Below are 27,081 nucleotides of genomic sequence, written 5' to 3'. Positions count from 1 at the left end.
CTGAAGCCAGACTGGGCAGAGATAACTCCTCTTCTCTCTTCACTGAATACCCCATTATGGAAGAAAAGCGACAGTGCATAGCTCCCAAGGTTTCAGATTGTTATGTGTGACATTTTTATAATTTCAGTGTAATTATGAGTGACATTTCAACAACTATGAGTGACACTTTCTGGCAAGTTTAAGCAAGCAATGAAGATAAGTGAAACATATAAATATCAGAAATTACACCCATTTGAGAGAAAAAAAACTAAGATCTGAAAATCACTGAAAAGCACCAGAAATGGAAGGGCACACATTTACCTAGGGGTGACAATTTATTTCAAAAAGACACATTGAGCTATTTAATAAAAATCAATTTGTCGATAACAGCATGGCACCACCTGCTATTATTAACCTTAGGCTCAGAGTAAGTTGCATGGCTAGTCTAAGCAATTAACATTACAATACAATGAGGCATAACTGGGGGCGGGGAGGGGGGGAACAGGACAAGCCTCAGGAGAAGAGGCTGACTGAGGTTATAATCCTAAAGCTGAGCATTCGACCCCCCCTGGCCAGGGTCCAGTGTGTCTCCCACGATATGACCTACAAGTACTTGTACCAGCGTGTCATGCAGCAGGCTGTAAGACTAGTCTAAAACACACAAGGCACAGATTTTCTTTTACTTTATGACATTCTAGTTATTTAGCAGAAGCATGTCCAACCGCCTCCAGCCCGGGCCAGTAACTCAAGCTACTGGCCAGAACAGTATTCTTACTACTGTTGAAGCACCTCCAGGGAGCTCCTATGCCTGAACCAGCGGCGGTGTCTGCTGCGTTTCTAGAGAACATGCTTGTGTCCTCAAACAGTTTGCTTCTGCTCACCGGATACCACCACCTCCTAGCTGTCCTGCCTCAAGCTTCCTACGACCCACATGGTTTGCGGGGCTTCTTGTGAACTTGCCTTGCCACCTGAGCCCCTGGCTAGACTAACAGACTGTAGTGCTGCTCTTCATCTCTCCCACAGGATCACCAGAATTAAATATGCCTGCTATGATCCCCCAGCTAGACCCCCTCTTTGCCATTGGCTGTATCCCTGGCTGGAAATAACCCCTGCAATGATGCTTTCTGCTGCCCACACTCCTGAATGTGCACAACTGAAGGCTGCTGGTGCCTCTGCTGGGGAGCCGCGCGCCCGACTGCTGCTGTCCTCCTTGTTCAACCTAATGGGAGCCATAATGAATACAGCGCTTGGTGCAGTAGCAGTACTGTAATAATAAATCATTCTCTCTATTAAAATTAAATTAATTAGATGGTGTTATTCTGACATGTGGCTGCTTAAATTACAGCGTTCGTTGATTTTCTGGCCTTCTTCTGCACCAGGCTGAGGAAGCGTGTCTGCACCGGTGATGACCGGCCCTAAGCCTCTCACCATCTTACCATGGTCAGTTGACTGCATGCTGCCTCGTGTTGGCCGGGTCACATGATCACTCAGGCAGCCTAGAGTCTCAGAGCCCCGCTGTGCTTCCCACAGAGATCACAAAAGGTACATTGTAGCAGGCAGCACTGCCTGCCGCTCTGTGAGGCTGATCCTGAGCTGCTAGGAGGGCACCCAAACCCACGTGAGCAGCCTGCACAAGCACTGAGGCACGCTGCCACAGACTTTTTGCATCTTGCTTTCTGTGACGTCTCCAAGACTATACATTATGCGTGACAATGCATTTCAGTGCGGTGATGCGGAGCACAGCACTGAAATGTGTTAGTCTAACGCCTGATGCGTGATACTTGGCAGGACTGTCGTGGGATAAAAAAATAAAAAGAGAATGATGTAAAGAGACAGGATTGAAAGCGTTTCCATTTTCGATGCACTGGTTGTATGCATTTAATGGCTAACAGTCTAACCGTAGTCAAAGATTTTGGTTCCTGAAAAAGTAAAAAAACAAATGTATCATCATCATCTTTAACTACTGTTGGGCTATGTGGTGTTCTTGATTCCATTAATGAATTAATAGTTTGCACCATGCAATATACACAATTGTACTGTTGGTCGCCCATAGCTTATGACGTTGATCGGACAGGAATGCCCCCTGCATTGTTAACTATTATGTACCTCTGCCCTGAGGGCTCTACTGCTGGTTAAACTGAGATCTAGATTTAATTTGGCCCTGCTGTCATGCTAATCTAGCATGAGGTCTGAGACCTAGGCCTGTCAATGACAGTGTGAGGTCCATTACCTGTCCTGAGACTTTGAGGGGCAACCCAAGCAAAGTGGAGAAAGGACAGCAAAGCAGTGGTAAAAGCGTGGCATTTTTTTGTGACCTTACTATTTAGCAGACCTTTCTTTTAAGCATCAGTGTGGCCTACTGACCTCTCTTGTGTAAAAAGCCCACAATTACGTGAAGCCTAAAACTTTTCCCTGACATCCTTCAAGCTGAGTGCATGCATAGAATCAATTAGTACAGCTGTGCTAGTAACACTGCATGCATGAGTTCTAAAGATAGTGTGATCCATGGTGGATGCTCCTGGTTTGGCATGGCACAAGATGAAGGAGGTAGATTGCTTTCTCTGTCAGTGGAGGTGTACTGCCTGCATTCCTATTACTGGAGGGTGGAGATCCATACAATGAAGCGATGATGATGGAGACAGTTACCTTTACAATTTCCATGAAGGCCTGGCTAGAAGGGAGTGACTGATTATTTCTTGCTGATCACTGCCATTTGGTTTATGCCAAAGGTGAGAGGTTGGGCAGCAGTTTCTAGGTTGGTCATTTCTAAGTCAGGCCTGCTCTTTTGTATGTTCTGGAGTAAAGCTTCAGAAAGGTTGAGGACAGCAAAGTGCAGAAGACTCACACTTCGTCATGTGGCTACCTGATTGGATTAAGCCCTGGTGCCCTATGCTCTGAGAAGTATCACCTTATGCAAAGGTTATGTCTGGAGAGCGCTGTGAGAAGGACACTAGAAAAGAGAACCAGCCTAAACCAGTTATGAAAGTAGAGAAAGTGGATACACATCCTGCAACTGGAAGAGGAGTATAAAAGTGGGATCCAAACCACCCCACTTTGTTCCTGTTCCACGTTCTTCATGACCAAGAAAGCGAGAGCTCTACAGAGTACTCAAAGGGCTGCTGAGTTTCTAGGGCTGATGTCTGCCTGACAGTCTCCCAGAGGTGAGGGGACATCACCCAAGGTTCGCACTTTCTGCAGTAGGATCTGAGCATCTGCCTAGCGCTTAGAAACCTGCCTACTAAAAGAGGGAAGGGGCCTGCCTGGCCCTGCATAATGACAAAGTATCTAGGAGGAGAAGCCTGATGTGCTCCCAATGTGAAGAACACCCAGAGAGAGTGAAGCTAGGAGTAATCTTTGCTGTGATGGGTCTCCCAGTCTCTCAACATGGTTCCTGTCGAGGACTGCACCCAAAACCTTCAACTGACAGGAAAACATGCTCGCTGCACCATGGCCCTGGTGGAGGCTGCAACTATTTTGCCATAGGGCGGTCCACAATCAGCCAGTGGAAGGCCTCAACTGCCGTAGACACTGTTAACTAAGACAACACTACAACTGAGCTGCATTTGAAGGAAACCTATTTTGCAACTAGGGTCTTCACATCAAAAGGAGGCGTAACTCCCCTTCATCTGCTACAGAACCAATATTAAGTACTGTTTGTCTGCCAGCAGGCGGGCTAAAGAAACGGCAACACGCTGACTCCAGTGTGAGGACTTCAGACTATTTCTGCCCACATCAATAACAAGGATAAGGATGAGTAAACTGATAGAGCATCTGAAACTGTGGGGGAATGCAATCTGCATCTGTGCCTAATTAATGACTCTGAAAATAACTACTGGCTTACACCTTCAATCCAATTTCTCATCACTGGATGCCTCCTACATAGTGGGAAAACCACAGCCTTATTTCGAGCAAGCACTGACAGTCCAAGCCCGAAAAAATATCACCTACATGAGACTTCTTGCATTGCCCATTGTGGTCTTTAATCAAGGTTGGGCCCAGCAGGACAATTTAGCTGCATGTCGACTGTAATTACCATCAGGAATCCTGGCTCCATCTGCTGCCCAAGTTAGCCAGAGAGAGGCTCAGACTAGTTCTTCTTATCTGCAAAGCCCAGGGCCTTGTACGGTGCAAAGAAGTCTCAGACTTGTGTTCTCTTCTAATACAGCTCAAATATTTGCAGGGCTGGGGAAATGTATAGAATCAGTTCGAGCCGCACCGTCGCTGAAAATAGAGCCACAAAAAGAAAATGGTCGGCTAGCAAGCAAGAGTGTCTCGGACAAACCTCCCTCTTAAGTCTAATACATTTTGCACTTGTACTTTATAACCAGATTGTGATATTGGTTTTACGGTTTTATGCCCTACCAGGTTGCAGTAACAAGCATCGTATTTTAACTCTCTTTCTTTTAATATTGTTAGTATATTGTAATGATTTTAAGTAATTGAACAATAAAAGCCTAACTTAACTTCAACTACTGGTGACTATAACTAAGAGTCACCCAGAAGAGATGATGCACTGAGCAAGATGGTGTTAAGCACCTACCAGGGTATCGTGGAGAGGCAGAATGGCGGATCTTAGTTTGGGTTAAATCACCCTGTATTCACAAATTGGATTGTGTAGTATTTATTAATGCTGCTGTGTGATTAAAAGTACTTCATTTTTTTTAAAAAAAGACAAATACGGGTTGGACACCGAGTTATTGTGTCTGGTGGGTGATTGTGGAGTACTGAACTTTTGCCACCCACGCTACCTCTTTCAAACGCCTGCGACTGCTTGACCTCCCTCCTCTTAGAGTCAAGTGCAAAAAGGGTTTTACATGGCCCAGTTTGCAGAGCTATAGTAGGACTGACCCAAGGAAACCAGTGGTAAACTACCTCAAACAGCATTGGTTGGGGCCCAGTAGCTTGTCGGCTCTGTAACCTGGACCTCCCCGCCTGAAATGATGTCGGACAGATTTCTTTTTACAGCCATTCACTGAACAATGCATAAAAACTATTGGCTCTGCATGGATGAATACATCCATCAACTTTTACCTTTGTATGGGAGCTCACCTTAATTTCTTTTTACTTTGATGTAATGCACTAACTTAACTGAATATGAGAAATGCTATCAAATATATTAGTAATATTTTTGAAAAAATCCTTTGGAACGTGGTTTAATTCTACATAGACCTGCCCTCCTGTTTGGGATACACGATAAATACAAAGCTTTCAATGACCTTTTTCTGTGTTCCTGTTAACTTGCAATTTACAAAGGCTGTAGTTCTGGTGTATAGACAGGTCTTTTTCATTTAGGCACAACAATATTGTAAACTGTTTTATATTCAGTTAGAAATGGGATTTCTGGTTGGCTAGGGCAAGCGCCTCAGCCAGGCAAAAACCACCACTCTAGTCAGGGCAAGGGAGTTGCACACTGAAGAGAACCTCTGCTCACCCCCTTGGTAGCTTGGCATGAGCAGTCAGGCTTATCCCAGAAGCAATGTGTAAAGCGTTTGTGCAACACAAACACACAGCAGTGACAAACTAGGCACACCACAAAGGAAACTCCACACAAGGGTATATAAAAAATAGTCTTTGTATTACTCATAAAGACATTAGATCATAATCACAAATATACACTGTGCCAACTGGCACTTCGGTATTACTTTACAGGGGATTATATACAGGACAGGGCCAATCGGGCCACTTTCAGCACCATGAGGCTCAGGGGTTAGAGGCGGCAGACCCGGAAGCTGAGATCGGCCCTGGACCAGGGTTCAATTCCCCGCCTCGGCGGGTCTTGGGCTAAAAATTCCACGGTCTCGATAATTCTCGCTCCGGTGCCTTCTCGACTCACGGGTTCACGCTCTGCGACTCTGGGCAATAGCTTGCTTAATCTCCACAACAGCCCCTCGCGGCGGGATGCCTGGCTTTCACCTTGTGGATACCCTGCCGGGGCCTCTCACAGGGGAATACCAGGACGGGTTCCCTAAGCAAGCGCCAGGATGCCCTTTGGGTGACAGTTTGCGCTATATAAGTACACCTACATTTACATTTACATGAGAATCAAAAGTAGTGAAAATAAAACAACCAGTAACTACTGGTATTAGCACTTGGCATAAACCACCTTAGGCATTCACATTAGACAAACACATTAGGTATAAACCACCATAGGCAGATATCCTACATTAGCAGTGCTCCTCAGTGGCACTTAGCATGAACACCTTATGCAAACCCTAAACCGAAACAGTGCACTGGAGTAATCACACACCACATCCTGCCATCACATAGGCCCTTATATTATGCAATATTACAAGGAAAGGGGTCCCAGTATGTACTGTTCTAATACAAGACAAACTATATCACTGAATTAACCAAAAATAACAATAAAGAAACACTGTGTGCGAGGATTGTTGTTTAATCACATCCTCACCATTGTAATGTAGGACAAAAAATTGTTCACAATATATGCAATGTGCCCAGAGTGAAAAGGAGTGGGGTGGGAAAAAGTGGTTTTGTGAGGATTTTAGGTTAAGTAAAAAGATTTTTAAAGATCCAGTGAGGTCGCAGAATACATCTTTTGACATCACATATGCATTAATTACTGAGCAAAATGAAGAAACACTCAAAAACCTATGCCATATATTGAAACACAAGTGTGAGTGTTTGATTGATTCAGATGCTCCGTCCATCACCACCCCGTTTTGTACCACTCTTCTCAGGCGCAAGCAATTAGCTCCAAAAATGCCCACCACGCGCTCCTGGTGTTGTAAATTGACAGTAATGGGTTAGCATTAGCAGAAGCCATCCTGTATTTAGAAGTTATCTTATCCGTTTTGTGTAAGCCATTTTGTATTTCTGGCAGCCATTTTAGTTTGCCATGTGCGGCCACGTGCTCACCATGTGCTCTGTCCTCCCTCAGTGTTGACTACTCTTGTAATCAGCCTAGAAACAAACTATATTTAGCATCTTCCACCTTCGCACATGCCAGAAGGGTCTAGCTAGTAGAATGCACCTGCTTCTCTAGTATAACTGTCAGGCTATTTTTGCTGCTGTATGGAGAAGTAACTCTCCTCCCACTTTGTTGAGCAAGCAGATCTTGTATGCCTATCTTAGTCATTTTTGCATGCTTACATGAGCCTGGACTGCCCCTTGGTCTTATGATGACTATTTAACCCTAAGCATATATAAGGCCCCAGTTTTCTGTACTCCTCAGACTGCCTCATTCAGTTGCCAAGGCTTCTGTGTGACGTAGTCTCACTCATTTGAGGTTAATAAAGATGTTCTTTTATATTTCAGCTTCTGTGCCAATTTCTTCTTTGTTGGTTTAAAAGGACCCAGTATCAGTGGGACCCCTAAGAAGGTTTTTTGATTCCTTCAAATGGCGCTCGAACGTGGAGCCCATCAGAGAAATGGCTATCTGAGGAAGTGATCTTGTCAGGAGACAGAAATCTACTGAGAAGGATAGGACAGGATTCTACTAAGGTGCACGGAGATTCTGGGGATTCTCTGTCTCTGCAGCCCAGTATATTTCTGATCTTCCTGATTTTGATTCTCCACATGATGTCACCCCTGACTGAGAACCTTTTTAGCGTGAGTATTCTAAAAAAAAAAAAAGACAGTTAGGTCATTCAGAACTTGACAGTTAGAATTTGGACAACCATTTGTTTGGTAAGAGTCGTTCTGCGGCACTTGCTGTTGGTTTTGATCCCTTTGATTGGTAAGGTAGTTTAGTAACACTTACTGTGGCTTAGATTTGCGTTGGCCAACTTTTGATTAGTATGTATGTAAATTGCAATTTATGTAGGCAGGTAATGAGGAGATTTTTCTCTGTTTGACTTTGTTTGAACGGCGCAACATACGAAGAGTACCTTAAGCGCTACTTTAATTATATAATATTTGCATTTTTGGCAATATTTTTGGCATGCCTGTTATCAAGCACACATCGAAGAATGTGTTGCTTTTTGGAGGTACCATAGTCGGCTCCCTTGAGGGAATAGCTAGATAGGTTTAGGTATAAAACATATTTCTTCCTTGGTGATTCTGTATCCCCATGGAATTCAAATATGGACAGAATACAAGCAAGGATCCTTTTTCCGCGCAATTTTATGAATGGAGATATGCAGAGCGATTTTTTGGTGTTCTGCCAGCCAAAGCTAGTGAATTGAGTGTATTTTGGCTTCTTGGAAATAAAACAGTTTGTTGGGCTGTTTTTATTTTTGCAGTCTTTTGGAATATTATTGAGAAGCGCTTCTTGTAAATATGACTTACAACTAGTATTTACAAATGGTCTGGTTTAAGTACAGTCTGTGGGCTGTCCTTTGTTTCTGCCTTAAATGTTGATCTGTGGGTTAAATGTGTGTTTAAATGTCCATGTGGTTCGTGGTTTTACATTGCAACTTCTGTAAGTAAATAGCGATTGCGCTCTTAGTGTAAGAATTGCTAGCCTTAAGCAAGCTGTATTGTGTGTCCTGAGTGTTTTACCCCCTTTTGTATATGTCTGGAATGAGTTCAACGTGTTTTTTTTGCTGTCATCAGTCTGTTATGCAAAATGTCATTTAATAAAAATTAAAAAAAAAATCCAGAAATTAACCATATGATATGCTAAATAACTATGTTATTATTAAATTGATAAGAGTAAGCAATTGTGCACATGTACAAACTGCCAATGCTTAAAAGATAAAATTAGAATTCCCATTCAATAGGAATAAAATAGGCCTCAAAACAAAATTGTGTGTTTTGCAATAAATAAACACTTCATCTAAAGTAAAATGCTTGCTGAACTAAAACACATATTATAGAACATGCATTGAAATGCCTCAGTTTTAAATAGACAGTCACTGTGCTTACATTTCAACACTGAAAAAAGCTTTCCACCAGCTGGGTTTTAACTGTCGCTTAGCAGCACCTGTTGCTTTGATCGTAGGCCACAGAGAGACAGGAATGTTGATTCAGCCAGGATTTTGTCAGTTAAACAAGGGGTAAAATCCTGAATTTCAGACTGCTGTTTTAAAAAGTTACAAAAATCAGGTTCATTATTTTAGAAACCAGGAAAACGTTTAAGGTAGGGATTTCCATTCTTAAAGCCTTTTACATAAGCATATTCGTGGTTCTGATGTTAAATAATTGTCCTTTTTAAAAAAGTGGCGCAAAACTTTTCATGTTTCAAGTTAGGCTTCTGTGCTTAGGCTTGTGACTAAATAGGTCTAAATATGATAGGCAAGAGATGCAGCTTGCTTTTCATGTGGAATTATCAAAAATGATTGGTTTTATTAAATTTTTTTATTTATAATAAAAAAAATAAAAAAATACGTGCTTTTAAATTTGTTTTTTAATATTCATAAAGCTTAATACTTATACTGTGACCACCTAGCAATAAAATTAAATTTAAGTTGTGTTGTACCGCATATTGAGGATATTTGCATATGGAATTTCACTCTGCGCAGGCGTAAAAAACTCATTTGTTTAACGGTATATATGATTATTTTTGATTTCTCACTCCTGGGCTATCTAGAGAACATTTGGGGGATGAATATTATGTAGAAAATTATAGGATATTCATTTTTAAGTGCCCCAAACATCAAAGTCGAAATTGGTTAAATTTCACAATTTAAACAGCATTTTATTTCCATTCAGAGAAGTTTTTAAAGTGCTTTAGGCTTCAGTAAATGCATACATTTAGGTATAATACAAATAGCTGACTTCTATATTGTTAGACATGTATATTGCACACGGCTTATAATTGAAAATATGTATCAAAAATCAGCAAAAGTTATTCCCTTAACTGTGAACTGACAAACAGGGGAATGGGGCTGCATTCGCATACAGAATAGGACAGCAGGGAAGAGTTAAATGTCAGTTCTATATTTAGAAGCCTGGCAGGGCTCCCAGAGTAAAGTTCTGCTTTGACATTTTGACATCTGAAACTTTTTGAAAGACAAGATGGCAGTGCAGGGAAAGAAGAATTGGGGTTTGGGTATTCATATTCTTTACCTCCTCAAAAGTGCGATGTCCCTCCTATAACTTTGTTTATGGCCAGTTGCTACAAATAGGGGTTGATAGTGTTGACAGAAGCGAAACCTGTTTCAGGTTTCCTACTGTCAAAATGGGGGGAAGGAGGCTAGCTCCTCTACAAATTAAGGCTAGGTAATACGTATGTTGCTCTCTCCTTTTCTCACATTTTTTGTCTGTCTAAACTGTCTGTGAAATAGCAATAAGAAACTTAATTGGCTATTTAGTAATACTGTTTTAAAAAGTGTTAGCATTAACACCATTATTGTATGTTATTCCATGCTACATAGTTTTGCAAAGGGCAGTGCTAGTTTTTTATTAGCTAGTCCATGTAAATAAACTGACAGTCCTTATTCTGATGTTGCATAGTCTGGATCTTGAAAAGTAGAACGCAGGGAAGATGCCCATGTGATCCTTAGCAAAAAATGTTTTGAAGAAAATGTTTTATAAATAAGAAACCCTGTTAAATAAGCAGTTTTAGATTTTCCTGTTGCTCCTATAACATGAGTGCATGGTCCTAAAACGTACAATGTAGGTGCTTTTATTAAGAAGAATCATTTTAGAAGTGTCTGCAGTCCTGTACAAGTAATGTAAAGTTTATGAGCAAAAGTGTAAAACATTTCCTATTTTTGAGGGTTTTCAGATTAGCACACAGGAATACACCAAAGTAAGGGTTTAGGGTATGTCTGTGTTATTTTCTTTTCCTCACAATTTATTAAATGAATACAGAAATCCTTGACTGCTTGGGATTGAGTGGTGTATTAATCTTTTTAGTACACCAAAGAGTTCCTTTTATACTTGCCAATAGGTTCAGGCTGTTTTTTTTTACTCTCTCATAGATAAGATGAAAGTGATTATTGGGTGCCCTGCTAATATATGGGGCGTCCCAAGACTAGGAAGTATTCTAACACTATCCTCTCTGTTTATAGACTGTTTCTGTGCCTTGTCTAAAGACCTTTTGTTCTGTCCACCAATAGATATTTGCTGCCTACAACCATTGCCAGAGGGGCCCGGACATCAGATTCAGCCTGGGGAGTCAGCGTCAGCATCAGTCCAGCTTGAAGCCAAAGTGAAGGTAACCAGCACAGGCATTGCTGGCAACTAGGACCTCAGTGAAGGCGGAAGCCCTGTGACCAAGTGTGTACCCCCTGCCACTGTCTTGGGCGAAAGACGAAGTCACAAATCAGAAATGAGAAATTGTATTTGATGCCCAGCTGAAAGCGTCAGACCGACCAGAATGGCGAGGAAGCTTTGCTTGAGGTGACCCCTTTTGAAACAAGGGTTGCTCCAGAGATCCTAGCATCAGGCCTCTGAATCCTGGTCCTAAAGTGAATACAAGTTTGCTCCTTTGTTTGTTGGTCAAGAGGTGCCCGAGCACATTGGGTTCAATGTTTTGCCCCAACGAATGAGCAGTGCACCAGCAGAGCAATACAGGAGTTAGGAAGGACTTGAGATTAGGGTACAGGTGCTGTGTCTCTGATGCCTGTTAGATTGAAGTGAAGAAAACTGGTGCACTACCTGAGACACTGGACAGGATCGATAAGAGCATTTGCCTGGTGGGTGACTGCCCTATCCTGAAAGAAGAGACTTTTCCCTTGAAACTGGGCTGTGATTCTTGAGTTGCGAGTTGTGCAGCTCCACCGTGGAAACAACAAGAGCCTGCCTGTGAGGCTCAAACGGACACAGGGAGAAGACTCCCCTCTGGTTGGTTGTACAGCGGCTTCAATTTCCCCAAGGACTTCTTTTTCTTGTCAATAATGTACCCCTTTAGTCGTCCCATTTTTGAGGAGGAGTAGTCCTTTGCAGCTCTTCTTCCTAATTCCTATGGCCTGGTGGTCCTCCTGGTCCAGATATGATACATTTTCTTTTTATGAGGGCTAGAACATTAAACAGTCAATTGGAAAATGTTTTTATCAGAGATGTCCTGTTAGCTATTTCAAAATGGATAGTCACTGAAATGCATAGGCGCCCTGAAAATGTTTACTAGATGATTTTAAGATTTGCTTTTGCTTAGGACTAGAAAGATGATAATTCTGTTTGTAATAGTGGTCATTACTCTCTCCTGCAATCTGTATGTTAATTATGACCTGATGCTCCATTCCTTTTGTATTCCTGCTTATGCTTATATATACCCGCTTAATGAAAGGTTTAGAATGGAAAATGACCACCTAGCAATGAATTAGGAAAATTTATAAAATTATGAAAATTAATGTGTAAATATTTTCTATGTTCCTACTGGATCATAGGAATGTCTTCAGCAGACAGCAATGGGTTAGCATTAGCAGAAGCCATCCTGTATATAGAAGTTATCTTAACCATTTTATGAAAGCCATTTTGTATTTCTGGCAGCCATTTTAGTTTGCCATGTGCTGCGACGTGCTTGCCATGTGCTCTGTCCTCCCTCAGTGTTGACTACTCTTGTAATCTGCCTAGAAGCGAACTATATTTAGCATCTTCCACCTTCGTACATGCCCAGAAGGGCCTAGCTGGTAGAATGCACCTGCTTCTCTAGTATAACTGTCAGGCTATTTTTGCTGCTGTATGGAGAAGGAACTCTCCTCCCACTTTGTTGAGCAAGCAGATCTTGTATGGCCATCTTAGTCATTTTTGCATGCTTACATGAGCCAGGACTGCTCCTTGGTCTTATGAGGACTATGTAACCCTAAGCATATATAAGGCCCCAGTTTTCTGTACTCCTCAGACTGCCAAATTCAGTTGCTAAGGCTTCTGTGTGACGTGGTCTCACTCATTTGAGGATAATAAAGATGTTCTTTTATATTTCAGCTTCTGTGCCAATTTCTTCTTTGTTGGTTTAACAGGACCAAGTATCAGTGGGACCCCTAAGAAGGTTTTTTGATTTCTTCACTGGCATACAAGCAAAGCGCTAGGGGCACAGTTAGGGCAAAGTGCTCCTCACGCTCCAGGGTGGTGGACTCAGCACGTGCTGTAGCGGGTTGAGCCCACGCCAGGGACTCAATACCTCAGCAGTCTTGCAGCACCCCAGGCCCCAAAAGCAGAGAGGCAGAGCTGGGCACAGGCAGGCCAGCACTTAGGGACCCACAGGAAGCAGCAGCTGGGTCCCATTGCAGTTCCTCCTGGCCCAGCAGTGCCTCCAGTCACACATCTCCAAGCAGGTACCTCTTTCATGGGGTCACACCCTCAAGATTTATACTAGCCACGTCTTTGTTCTGCCCTGGCACAGGGCTTGGGGATCCAGTTAAAACCAGTTCTTGGGGGCACTCAATATTTTATTAACAGTACACAACAGTCACCTTTCACATTGCAGGTCCTGGACCCAGACACACCACAGGGGAGGCGGAGCCAGCTTTGTACAAGGCAGGCACAGACCTAGTCAGGGTCAGGGTCTACTCCTCCCACTACTCCAAATGCAGATTTGCCTATTTAGCCTAGTGCTGACTCACCCAGCCCCTCTGGAGTCACGGCACCTCCCCAGTCCTTGTCACCCCAGACCCAAACATGCAATACACATCAGGCAGGCACAAAGACACATAGTACACAGAAATGCCAACTTCTAAAAGTGGCATTTCTAAAATAGTGACAATAAATCTGCGCACCCCATTACGCAGCATTTATTAACACTATTCCAATCATACCAAACGTGATCACGCTGCTCCTCTCATATCAGAAATTACCACTGAAACACTTATCAGGGAATCCCCAATGCATTCCTAAGAGAGGGCAGCCTCACAGTAGTGAGAAACCACAATGGCTGTTTGTCACTACCAGGACATGCCACACAATTAAGGCACATGTCCTACCTTTTACCTACAATGCATCCTGCCCATAGGACTAGCTAGGGTCTATCTTAGGGGTGACTGACATGTAGTAAAAGGGGAGTCACAGACGTGGCACCCACTTTATGTGCCACGTCACAGCGGCAGTAAACTGCGCGCACAGGCCCTGCAATGGCAGAAGCCTGAGACAGGTTTGAAAGGCTACTTTGGTGGGTGGCGCAAGCAGCGCTGCAAGCCCGCCAGAGCATTTAATTTATTGGCCCTGGGTATCCGAGGTACCACTTTACAAGGGACTGACCGGTAAATTAAATACGCCAAACAGGTATAGACCAATCTTACCATGTTTACCACAGAGAGCATATGCACTTTCCACTGGACAACAGTGCTAAAGTGCCCAGAGTCCTTAAACCACCAACACCAGGTGAGGAAAAAAAACTTGGAAGGCAAAAAGTTCGGGGACGGCCCTGCAAAAAGGGCCAAGTCCAACATATTCTGTTCAATCATCTCCGTATGGCTTTAACATGAAAAAAGCTGAATGATTTCTTAAAATGGGAAAGTGCTTGTGTGTTAAAGTAATGAAATTCATATTTCTGATTTGCTAATTAGTTGATGCTCATGATCTTACTATGATAAACTTGAGGATTTTACTAATTTGTTATGCAAGAATACTGTACAAGATCCCCTGGATTTGGGGGTAAACCAGAGAAGACTTTCTTGTTAAGTAGGGCTACGGTCTGACCTTTATATGATTTTGCTGCTCCTTTAGGACTGATTTTATATTTTCTGTATAACTTTGCATCTGATGCCATGACTGCGTAAGGCGTATTCTTGAACTTTTGTAATAAAAATCTTTCACTTTTCTCTAATCTAGAACTCATTTATTGAGTTATTCCAATTACATTTTATTACTCTGCTAGGTTGATGTCGGGGAGGGGGGACGTTTCGCGAACATTGTTTAGTAGGAAAACCATTGGTGGTGAAATTATATGTACTTTGATTTTTGGGGTGTCTAAAAGATTGTGATCCAGCTTTGCTCTCATGTGACATGAAGACATGAAATAGCTGTGCATGTGTTCCTTCGAGTCGTCTGTTTATATAAGTGACTTCATATTGGGTATCACAGATGACATCACTGCCGACATAACTTATGATCATCTAGGACTATCACAGAAGCTGCAAATGGCTAAGTCTTCAAATATGCAGCAACCCTCATCAACGTAATATTTATGTGGACATCTAGATGTGGAAGGCAGTACTACATCTCTCCAACTGCATTTAATGCCTTTAAAAAATAGGTATAGCTTACAATTATTCAAAATATTGGAAGTTCTAGACTAGGACAGCCATACTTTAGACTCATGTTTTTTCTCTGAGAAATGTTCCACGAATTACCTGTGTAGCGACTTTTTCGTCCATACTGTAATTTTTTTTGTGATTTACATAAACATATCGCTTAAATGTCCTTTTTGAGGAGATCTAGATGTGATGGGTAGAGAAGCCTTACACGGTACATGTAGACATGCATTCATACAGCTATGTTTAATGCATATAAAGGCATGCATTGTTTGCAGTTGTAACTGCAGGAGCTCTTCATGTCACTTTAGACAGTGCCAAGATATGTAGATGTTTTTCTTGGGACATCAGTGATGCAACTGTTCAAACCTCCAGGGTGATATTGGTTTAGATGCGAGACCATAGACACCAAGGTGCACAGCCTCATTCAAAGTTGGTCTTGTCCCTTTTGAAATGTTTTTGATTATTGTTATACTTGCCTAAACATTGAATTCCATCCAAAGCCACTTGTGTTGCATTCTCAGCTGCAAAAAGAATCACCGCTGCACAGTCCTGAGTGGATAAAAAAAAAATGAAAGCAAAGATTATTTTATTTCCTTTAAGTTCTCACATGCTTGCTATATCAAGGGTTTAAATAATGGGGCAAACGTTTTTCAACAATTGTAGGAGAGATTCGCAGCAGCATCATGGAGGTCTGCTAAGGACAGCTCACCTTTCCGTTGACATGGCCTTGGTCGCAGGCCTTAGCCACATTGTATGTGTAGAGCCGACTGGCCGTCATACGAGTGTACATATCCGCCATCTTACCCTGCATGAGCTGTGAACCAGAAACAAAACATTAGCACCAATTTTTAGAATTTTTAATTGATAGAATCTTAGGGTTAGTACATTTCAAAAGGAGGAAGCTGTCCACTAGTCATTGGGGCACTACAAATTTAACAGGTGCACACTGCACAATCATGAATTACACAAACAGGTCATCACAAAAAAAAGGGGGGGAAAGGGTTTACCTGAGCACAGGAGGAAACCAGCAGTTAATATTGATTTGCAGGTTTATTTAAAACATTTTCCCAAATTTAAAGGATAAAAAAACAACCCTAACCTTCAACATTGACCTGCAAAACAGAAGCTAAAGAAGGCACTTGTCACAAGGTGAGACTGGGGATTGGGTGCAGATATAAACAGGAAGACTATCTTTTTTTCTTATAACGTTATGATTTTTCAGAACAAGAAGAAGCAGGGACAACAAACATGTAATACATTCAGTATAGCGGAATTTCCAGAAGGGTCATTCACATAGTCAAACAGCAGGACACACCATTGAAGTTACACCAGTAGGGAACAAGGCAGGCGTATAGAGTAGTACAGTGGGGCCAAATTATAAACAATATGTATAAAGAGTACAGTGGTTCAAGGGTGGCCTAGATCTGTCCTAAAAGCATATAAACCTTTGGTTGGAATAGATACTAAATCACTTTCGGAGCAGAGCATGTAGGGCAACATGTGTAATTTTAATCATTGTATTTTTACAACATGTTGATTTTAAAGATACGTTCAGGTGCTCACATAAGTGACAGGGTGCGTACTGTGACTGAGAGAAAGTGAAATAAACAAAGTATCACAAACAAAAGAAAATCCACTGGAATATATACAATGGGGGGATTTCCGTGGGGGGTGGGGGGTCGACAGCGTTTCGTTCTTTATTGAGTCAAGATCATTATCAGGACAATGTGAGCATTCTGAAACTGGATTGAAAGTAAGATTACATTAACATTTTGCCCTACTGTATCTCCAACAATTATATTGATTATTCTTCATAGAAAAAAAGGGAAAACCTGGTACATTCCTGAATAAACCAAAAGGATTCTACACAGGCAGAAACTACTCAGTTTGTCAACTTGGGAAAAACAAAACCAAGGAATTCACAATAATTGTGTATCAACATTACAATGATGATTGGATGAACTGTGGGAGCACGTGTGGTGTATATACTATTACATGTGCTTGTAACAAAATCTACACAGAGAGCACCATCAGACCACTCAAATGCAGGATTTAAGAACAGTATAGAAATATCCAGAAATCTGATAAAAGATGGTCTTTGGTAGAACACAATGAAGAATACCATCAGCATCAACTGACATCCACTATGGACAGGAATGAAAATGAAGGAGAAACTCACGAGGAGGAAACCAAGAACTGACCCTCCAGAACCGTGAGAGTGAACTTATACTGAAATGTAATACTGTGAAGTTGGGACTCAACAAGGATGCGGAATTACATAACTAGTTACAATGAAGACTGGTTCATATACTTTTCCCCACATCTAAAAATCCTTCTCCGAAGGATTATTGAACAAAGAGAAATCAAAATATATTTTTTACACTGATTTACAGACCCTAAAAAGAAACCTTTCTAAATATTCTCCCCGACATCACAATATAAGAGATGCAAAATCATAAAGGGAAGGTACATTTTACTGGGGTCAATATTTTATGTTAACAGGAACACCCTCAAATGTGAATATGATTAAAGAATATGCATATGTACATGGACAGATAGAATACCTTATGTATTTGGAATTCTGTCACAATATACATGTATGTAACTGCAACTATTTAATGTCTTAAAATAGTACATTGGATCACTACAATCCTATTCTAGTATAGGATTACTCAACCAATAAAGAGTATGCCTCAACAGATATCCCTGCAGTACCAAGTTGTTCCAGAATATTCATAAATCATTCCCCAAAATCAATATATAAACTCTCTATGCTGTCCATTTGAAAATAATGTAAATCATAATGCCAATCCTTAAGATTTAGAGCTGCTAATACTAGTATCAGCCCAGGCTAACAAGGTTTAAAGATTGCGCCTACATACAATGCCATCAGGAGCGGAGTCTCAGACACCCCAGAGATCTTTACTATAGTATCCGTAAAGCATCACCAAATTAATCTGGAAATAAATCTTCCCACCCGTAACAATCAAGTGTTAATGTTCTATGTCAAGATGATGCCACTAGCAGTAGGAGCTATTGAGGAAAGGTAAAGTCAAACACAAAAATGAGACTAAGCTAGCAAATGCTTTTTCTCAACCTTTCACAATTAAAGTATTGATGTTCCATTTCCAGATGGTGCTACCGACAGGGCATGTTATCACAGTAAGGTAAAGACAAACACAGGACTAAGCCAGGAAATACTTTAAAATAGCGGCTGACTAGGACACCAACAGCGCATTTCACCAGAGATGGGATTATAAATGGCCTGTTCGCCGGAGACTGGTAAGTCTGACTGGTTTGATTGGGCCATAAAGTCTGGATAGTTACAATTTTTTGGGGTTAGACCTGGCTTAGATTGAGAAGACTAATTTGTCCTGATTGTCAGGATAGCTATATTTTCCACTGCTATAATTCTGGTATTTGACTGAATACTAAACAGGAATTTCAGTTCCCTAGACGTTCACCTGAATCTTATTTTTTCTACCAATAATAACTTTACTCTCTAACAAGGCTAATTATAGGGTTACAATATATGATAGTAGATTTCTTTTTTACGCCCACCTGAGGACGTTACAGCCTAATTTTGGAGCTTATTTAAAAGTTCAGCAACAATGAACATAATATATGTATCTTATTTTCACCGTAGACCTATAACATGAAGTGCATACAATATCAGAAAGACAAACGTATTACATTCTAAAGCACAATTCCATATTATCATTTTTAACAATGACACCTACGAAAATAAGGCAGCACATTGGCATGCCTATTTTCAGGACAGCAGAATATGATCTTAAAAAACTCAAAATGTAATCCAAGAATTCAGGTAAATTGTAGAGTATTTCTGGAACTTTATACCACTATAACATGCGGTGCATGCAGTGTTCATTAGAATTAAAACCTCTTGAAATAGAATATAGATAAATCTAAATTATCTGATATCACCCACATCACACAATCACATCTTACCTGTACGAAGATAACCTCAAAAAGCATGCGTACAGTGTTTGCAAATGAGTGCTGTATACTCACCTATTATGTGGCACCATGAATCCGATTTTAATAAAAATAAAAATAAATGTTATTCACCATATCCCCCTTGACAGCTTTGATAAAGCCCCAGGCCTGCATGCCAGTAAAAGGGGTGAAACGTTTGTTGGCCAAAAGACTAATACCTCAGAAGTATGTGGCAAAATATATCACAGTGATGCAACAACCATTGAAATATTCATATTTAAGAACAGTTGAAAGGTTATACTCTGGAAAGCTGTATAAAACATCACTAGGGCACTCTATCACTCACTACGGACAATAAAGATTGTATGTTATGTGCAATGCACTGGTCTTTAAAAATGTTTATCCATTGGGATAAATACATGTACTGGGAAACAAACACTCTACAGTGTATCATTCGTGCACAAGGCCCAGACTGAGCATCAGCAGCAAAGGTTGCCAAGGCTGTGCAAAGAGTCTTTGGACAGGAGTGGTGAAGACAAGGCAGTGAAGAAAGTAATGCAAACTGGAGTTCCTCTGGACATCTCTCTCAGAGATTACTTGCCAACAAACTGTGTTTATTTTGAGTCAGTGGGCCCCACCAGGTTGTGATGGGGCCCACAGAGGTACGACCCAATACTATGGAGGGCTAAGGAGATCGGGTTAAGGGGTAACTCAACGGGGCGGCCTATTACTTGCTGGGAGAGGACACACCGTAGTTCAGTCTGTGCCGCAAGCCACGAGCGCGGACGTCACGCTTTATTTATACTCCCCTGTCCGAGCCCTGCCCAGGGAGTTGAAGTTGCAACAATGTAATGTGGAGGCCGGCTGGCTCACTACACAGGTCTCGTTTTTGGGCACCGGGACTTTATTATTGACCCAGAACAGGTGAGACAAAGGCACAAATGAGGGGAAAGAAAAATGGGAAAACAGAGTGAAAAAGCAGGAAAATAAAAAGAACCTGCAAAAGTGAGATACAGGGGCAGGAGTGTCTGGCAGGGGATGAAAAATGCATGAGGTGGAATCAAGGCAAGAATAAACAGACTTGGTGTCTGTGTCGGCATTCAGCAGCACCGGTGGCATGCTTCTAGGAGGAACTTTGGACCCTGGCACCTCTTTTGTATTTTATATACAAATTAAGAAACGCCTGAATGTATATGTAAGGAAGGCCAGGCCTGTTGTCCAGGAGTAGAAAACACTTGGACTGAAACAGTCGTTCCCTGTCAAAGTTTTTGACAAAGCTCAGGCTGCCTGCTCAGTTGAAGCTAATGAGCTGGTTCAACTCGGAGGCTACACAAAGAACCCATTTTCTGACAGACATCAGAAACACGTGCTGGTAGACTCTAGACATGGCCCGACCCAGAAGATGTAACCAAAATGAAGTGCATCTGGACGGTATATGGCAATAGCAGGGCCTCAGGGGCGTAGCGCAGGGGGGGAGGGGGGGGGGGTGGCACCCCTCCATGGCCCCTCCTCCAGTCCAAGCCCTTCAGGGCTCCTATTCCGCCCTAGGCCAATGAAATTGGAGATTTTGTGCCCCACTATTTTAGTTCTTGGTGGAGGGAGGCGTCATTTTTCGTTACGCCACTGGAGGGCCTCAGTCAGCTTTACCTCTGACGGGAGAGCCAAATAATTCTTCGACTGGAGGAAGGATGGAAGGTTTAAAAACCTTCTGTATTGGGATACCAACTGAGCTCTTTTAAAAGTCAATGTGAGCCAGAAAACAATTTAATTTCCTGTACCTAGAAGAAAAAGATAAGTAAAGTGTAGTCTTGTTCTCTTAGAAAGACCTTCGACACCCTCGGGCGAAGTTTGTGCTAGTCAATTAATAAAGAGGTCTATTAACAAAACATGCATTTAAGCGGTCCTTAAGATATGATAACATCATTAGAATTTCGTCCATAATTAATGACGCCACTGTGCAGCTGGCGTCTGCGCTCGGCATTAGATTGAACGAATAGAGCCGTTCGGCGCTGCGCACCTCCAATGTGCGACTGGTGGTATTTAACTTAAGGCTGGGCAACTATGAACAAGGAATCTTTAAAAGTTGTGAGGAAAGTACTATTGGAAATGTACTCTATGGGAGAAAGGAGGAAACTGGTTTAAAAATATAGAATCGTAATTTATCTTTTACCTTTATCTTATACTGCAGCGTTTTCGAAAAACGTATTATTTATACTCATTTCCCGTTATGACGAAATTATAAATGCCATACCGCAACGTTGACTGCAGATGGAGCTAAAGACTAACAAATGATTATTATTATGCCATACTGTAATATTGGTTTTGAGAATCCGCCTTCCAGAGGTGACGTCACACCTACCTCTGTGTGAAGCGAGGCAGTCTAGGCCAGGAGAAGGTGCAGCGTGCAACGGGACTATCAATTAGAGGGAAGGAAATGTACGTGATCAGTAACCCCAAGATAAAAGGTAGGTCCTGCGCCAGAAAGTATGAACCAGGTTATGAGACCTGCTTCATGTTAAAAACCGGGTCTCTAGTTGGCAGAGGTATGCACCTTTGTCCAAGTAGGGACCACGATCCTAGTCGGGTTAAGTCACAGTACAACCAGTGCTTTAAATGGAAAAAAATAAGTGCAGGTACTCATTAAAATGAGCTAAAGGTGTAATGAGTGGGCGGGGCTAGGGGTGGGACAAGGGGCGAGGCTAAGGGCAAGACTTGATGAAACTTAACTTCTATATTAGTTGCAGCACATAACAAAACACATGAGAAATGTGTTTATATAAATAAAGCAGTTTAACTCATTACACAAAATGAAAGAGAAATGCGATATGTTAACATTTCATTTTTTTGCAATAGTTGCACCTTCTTAATATCGTACTGTTAATTGATGTTTGCCACAATACTATATATATTTTTGAGCACACGAGTAGGAAGAGACTGAAAATACCTCCACGTCGCACCAAGGCGCTTATGGCATCAAGCAAGTGAAACAACTCATCATGACCCTCCCCAGAAGATATCTCTTGTCTCTTCCATCAATCTATCCATTCATCCTTTCACCCTACCATTTACCTGCTGATGCCCACCATTTAACCTTTACATTCCATCGTCTAATCAGTCTTTCATCAATCATTCCGTTTTTCACCATTCCGTCTATTTACCCTTCATATCTAAACCTATCTATCCATCCATTTTCACTCACCCATCTCTTTACCCACCCTTTCCCTCAACCAGCAATCAACCCTTTCACTCCATTATTCCATCCACCCTTTCACTCAATCCCTCCTTTCACTCATCCATCACCCACCCTTTCATCCATCCTCCCTAAATTTCATCCATCCATCCAATCTTACACTTATCCACCATTTTATCCAATCACCCACCCTCTTTCATCCATGTATGCTTTCACTCATGTATCCATCTATCCATCTATCCATCCATCTACACATCCACCCTTGCTCACTCATCCATCCACTCATCCATTAACCCACCAACCCTCCCTTTTACGTTATTTATGAATCTTTGTCACCGATCAGACCTGTACAAACAAAGTGCCACATATTTTCTTTAAAGTACCTCCTGAGAGTGTCTTGATTCTCTCTCTCTTTCACTTTTCTCTTACAAAAACAGGCATAGAAATGCAGGCAAACACACAAACTTAAGCAGACACACAAAAGACTCGGGTATGATAAAAGCCATGTAATACTATTCACCTACCATGGCTTTGATAATTGCCACCAGGGTCGGACTGGTCGTAGCCTGATTGCCACTGCCAGGGGACTGCCATGATTCCTGTGTATGCACAGGAGAGTGTGAATGTGATTGACAGTGTATAGAGGACATTCTCCCCTGTTGCTTTTTAAAAAATTCTTTCAATAACAGTTTTGGCCAATTGGTATTTAATTCTATTAGAAATTTCTTTTAAATCAACTTGGTTATGCAGCACTAATGTTGACTTCACATTCTGCTTAGCATACATCTTCACATTGCTTTAGCACAAGCCCCGATTCCAAAATCAAGAAGATAATCCAAACGATTGATACGGATGTGTGTATAAACTGATTAAAAAAACAAAGTACAAGGATGTACTGCTCTAGTAGTTCCTAGTTACCGCTTAACAATGGTGCCTTAATGTCACAATCATACGTACATGTTCCTGACCACGTGAAATGACGCTCATAATCTGAGTGGCTCAGCAGCCCCAAGGGTGACAGTAGAAAAATAACATGTGTCTGGCACAAGAATGTGCCCTGTAAGAAAGAAAGCGTGCCTGCTTAATTGTGATACCAAACTTAATGTGCTTGTGGCATAGATCAGAATCCAAGTGAATGAGAACCCGGTGTATCCCAGAAGTTTATAAAGTGAACTCTGCTTCACCTAAAATAGAAGGCGTCGCAATGCCGGGACGTGGTGTCAATTACATGGCACGGAATACCCACTGGCACCCTAAACATAAGGACAGGAACAACTTCAGGCATTACCCTTGTTTATAATAAAAGGAGCGCAATCACAACCTTTGTTTTTGCAATGTGATTGACAGCACAGGGCCTGAACGGATCCTGCTCCATAAAACACATCACAGCGGGAGGGTTAGCACAGGACATTATTCAAATGAGCCCCGCTGAACACCTCTGCGGGGGCTCAGATCGGGGCTACAGAAGCAGCGCCTTGGCTGTCAGACACACCTTCATCTCCTGCTCACCAGCACAGCCAATGAGCCGACCATTTCAGGAGTACTGGTATTCTCCAGGGCAGTGGAGAAGTGCCGGTACTCAAAGTGATCATTCTAAGAAGTGCCGGTACTCAGTATGTTACCCAGTGTTTTGTAGAGCGCTCAGCTACTCAAACCGAGTGTCCCAGCGCTTTTCAAGACCCAGCACAGCAAAAAGCACGGACATCGGTGGAATCATTGGCCAAACAGCCATGTTTTGAGATCCTTTCTAAATGACAGCAAAGTATCTGTCTTCCTCAAAGACAAAGGCAGTGCGTTCCAAGATAGGAGCGCCAGATGACTAAAGGAGCAACCCCCAATGCGAGCACGCTTGATTACCGGGACCGTAGCCAGCGCCAATGATGCAGAACGTAGAGCTCTGGACGGATGGTGAAAGACGATTCTGTTCCTCAGATATCTGGCACCAGTGCCATGCAAAGCCTTAAAAGCCATTGTGAGCGTTTTAAATGCAATGCGTTTCCGTATAGGCAGCCAGTGAAGAGATTTCAGAAGTCCTGCAGCGCTAGATCTTCGGCTGAGGCCGGTTGAGTACCGGCCCATTTAAAGCACTGAGTACAACCCAAATTATCCTGCGCTCACCCTCGGTAGCTTGACACTGAGCAGTCAGGCTGAATTTAGAGGGTAATGTCTAAAGTATCAGTGCAACGGCTCGTATCACAACACAATGAAGCACAACAATAGGACTCCACACTGTTAGAAAAATAAACTCACATTTGATATAACACAAGACAAAAGACAAGGACCAGAAACAAGCATCCTGGGACAGATTTCGGGGCATCACCCCTCATCAAACAGCCTAGGTTGAATCCAGTGGCGCAGGGAACACAGGACCAGAGTCTGGGCATACCCTTCCCACTAGACTACAAAAAATTACCAGTTATACCTCGAGGGTGATGTGGTGAGAAAAAGAACAATAGATTTAACCCAGATCTTTGTGACTAAGGGTGAATGGTTGCATCGTTCCGCATTACGGCTATCATTTGTTCCTTTCGCTTTCTTTGCCCTAAGTAGGAGACATATGCCTAGACGTGGGTCCCATGCTCACTGTGCTATTGGATTCAAGCCTAGCTGGCTGATGAGGGGTGATGCCCCGAAACCGGTCCCAGGATGCTTGCTTACAGTCCATGGAGGACCTGGCTTGGCAGTATGGGCTGGACTATTCCCATGAGGAACAGGGGCAAGACTGGTTTGCATACGGATGGGCCCAAACTGGGGTGGTGTGAGCAAAAGAACGATGGATTAAACCAAGATCTGTGTGACTAGGGGTGAATGTGTGCATTGTTCAGCATTCTGTCCATCATTTGTTCCTTTTTGCTTTATTATAAATGGGGCATAACGTGACAATTTTGGCCCTATTATGTTGTTGTGGTTTTAACCATTCAGTCATGTCTGACTCTTGGTGATTCGAGGGATAAAAATCCTGAAGTTGTTTTGGTTATTACCTGAATTATTTATGTCTTGGAGACTCAGGTTAGTACAGTTCTTGACTGTGTCTAACCACAGTGATCATCTTCCCCTTTTCGGTTTTCATTCTATCAGCCCGGTCATGGTTTTTGCCAAGGAACCTTCTATTCTCATTATGTGGCCAAAATACTTGAGCTTCATTTTTATCAAATGATTGTAGTGAAAGTTCTGGGTTTAACTGGTCAAGTATTGATCAATTAGTTTTCCTAGCAGTTCATAGGATACACAAAAGACATCACCAGCACCAGAGTTCTAAAGAGTCAATTCTTGGACGATCATTTTTATTAGTCCAGCTTTCACATCCATGCACTGTTGCAGGAAAGACTATTGTCTTGACAATTTATATCTTTGTCGGGAATATGTCTTTGCTCTCTATCACTTTGTCCTGGCTAATCATTACTTTTATTCCCAGTACTCATGTTTTCAGACTTCAGGGCTGCAATTCTCATCTCGATTTAGCTGCGATCCTAAAAAAATAAAGTCTGACTATCTTTACTTCTTCATTGTCAATTCTGAGACTTTGTAAGATTCCTGTTGACATGATTTTAGTCTTTTTGACATTTAGCTTTTAGTCCATCTGCGGTGCTATTTTGTTTGATCTTGACAATCATTGCTTTGAGATCTTCTGCACTTTAAGCATTCAGGGATGTGTCATCGGCATACCGCACATTGTTGATTTTTGTTACTCCAATTTTGATTCCAGTCTGAATGTCATGTTATTTGGAGAAAAAGATTGAAAAATACGCAGAATAATTATACTAGCGAGATTAAATCATTTTAGAGATGTTTGAAAATCAAATCTCAGAGCTGGATGCTGATATTCAGGAAAGCGAGGTTAGATGGGCATTGAAACTCGTAGCTAAGCACAAAACAGCTGGAATGAATGCAATACCAACTGAATTATTCGAAATAATGGAGGACACTAATCAAAATAAATCCAGATGTTTGTCAGATATGGAAGAGTATGAAGTGACCAGAAGACTGGAAGAGATACATATTTGTGCATATCTCAAAGAAAGAGAATGCAAAAGATTGCTCAAACTACTATAGGCGAAATATCACATGCCAGTAAGATCATGCTGAAAATCATACAAGCAAGACTACACCTATGTGAGTGTGTATTGCCAATGTACAAGCAGGATTTAGAAAAAGAAGAGGAACGCGTGAGCAGATCTCGAACATCCGATGGATCATTGGAAAAACCAGAGAATTTTAGAACAATGCCCTTTTCTGCTTTATAGACTATACCAAGGCCTTCAATTGCTATGATCATGTACATTTGTGGAATGAATTAAAATAAAATTGGTGTGGCAACCCACCTAATTAGCCTCATGAGGAATCTGTACACAAACCAGGAAGTGGAAGTGAGGAACAATTATGGAGAAACAGAGTGGTTCAATGTTGCAAAAGGTGTTTGACAAGGTTGTACCGGATTACCCTATTTGTTCAGTTGAGGGTCTTATGTGCATGTACTGATGTTTACCAGCTGTGACCCTTTTGGGACAAAATTTGACCGGTTTCACCTTGCCAAATTTATCGGACTAAAATTACATGGGAAGTGATAATTACCACACAACTTGTGATTCTGACACCTGTGAAAACAAGTGATTCTACAAAAATCTGGAAATCACAGGCTCAGTGCTACCTAGGTAAGAGAAATTGCTTTACACAATTCAAAAAGGCATTAGTGCTAGGGCAAGGTAGCTATCTTAATATCCTCAGCTATTCTAACAGGGTCAGAGAGTGGAAGATTCACTTAGATAAAGACATTAGTACCTGTGCAGAAATGCTATGTTTCACTACTGGGGAAGTTTAGCAATGGGATGATGAACTTCCAGAGCGCAGACCCCTGGAGGATATCGCAGTTCGAGAAGAGCTAGACTACACACGGGAATGTGATGTTGCTACATGAAA

General features: G+C 41.9%; 1 protein-coding gene across 1 annotated transcript in view; it reads right to left on the bottom strand.

Annotated features, from left to right (window-relative positions):
* The window catches only part of IVD (isovaleryl-CoA dehydrogenase), a 297,512-nt gene that overhangs the window by 2,488 nt on the left and 267,943 nt on the right, over positions 1-27,081 (bottom strand). The window contains exons 10-11 of the mRNA XM_086937401.1: positions 15,727-15,831; positions 15,494-15,566 (exon numbers count right to left, since the gene is read on the bottom strand). Coding sequence (XP_086793527.1) covers positions 15,494-15,566; positions 15,727-15,831 — 178 coding nt within the window. The remainder of the gene's footprint in view (positions 1-15,493; positions 15,567-15,726; positions 15,832-27,081) is intronic.

This window comes from Lissotriton vulgaris, chromosome 9, assembly GCF_964263255.1.
Source record: "Lissotriton vulgaris chromosome 9, aLisVul1.2, whole genome shotgun sequence".
Taxonomy (NCBI): Eukaryota; Metazoa; Chordata; class Amphibia; order Caudata; family Salamandridae; genus Lissotriton; species Lissotriton vulgaris.
This window is presented reverse-complemented; position numbering and strand designations above follow the sequence as displayed.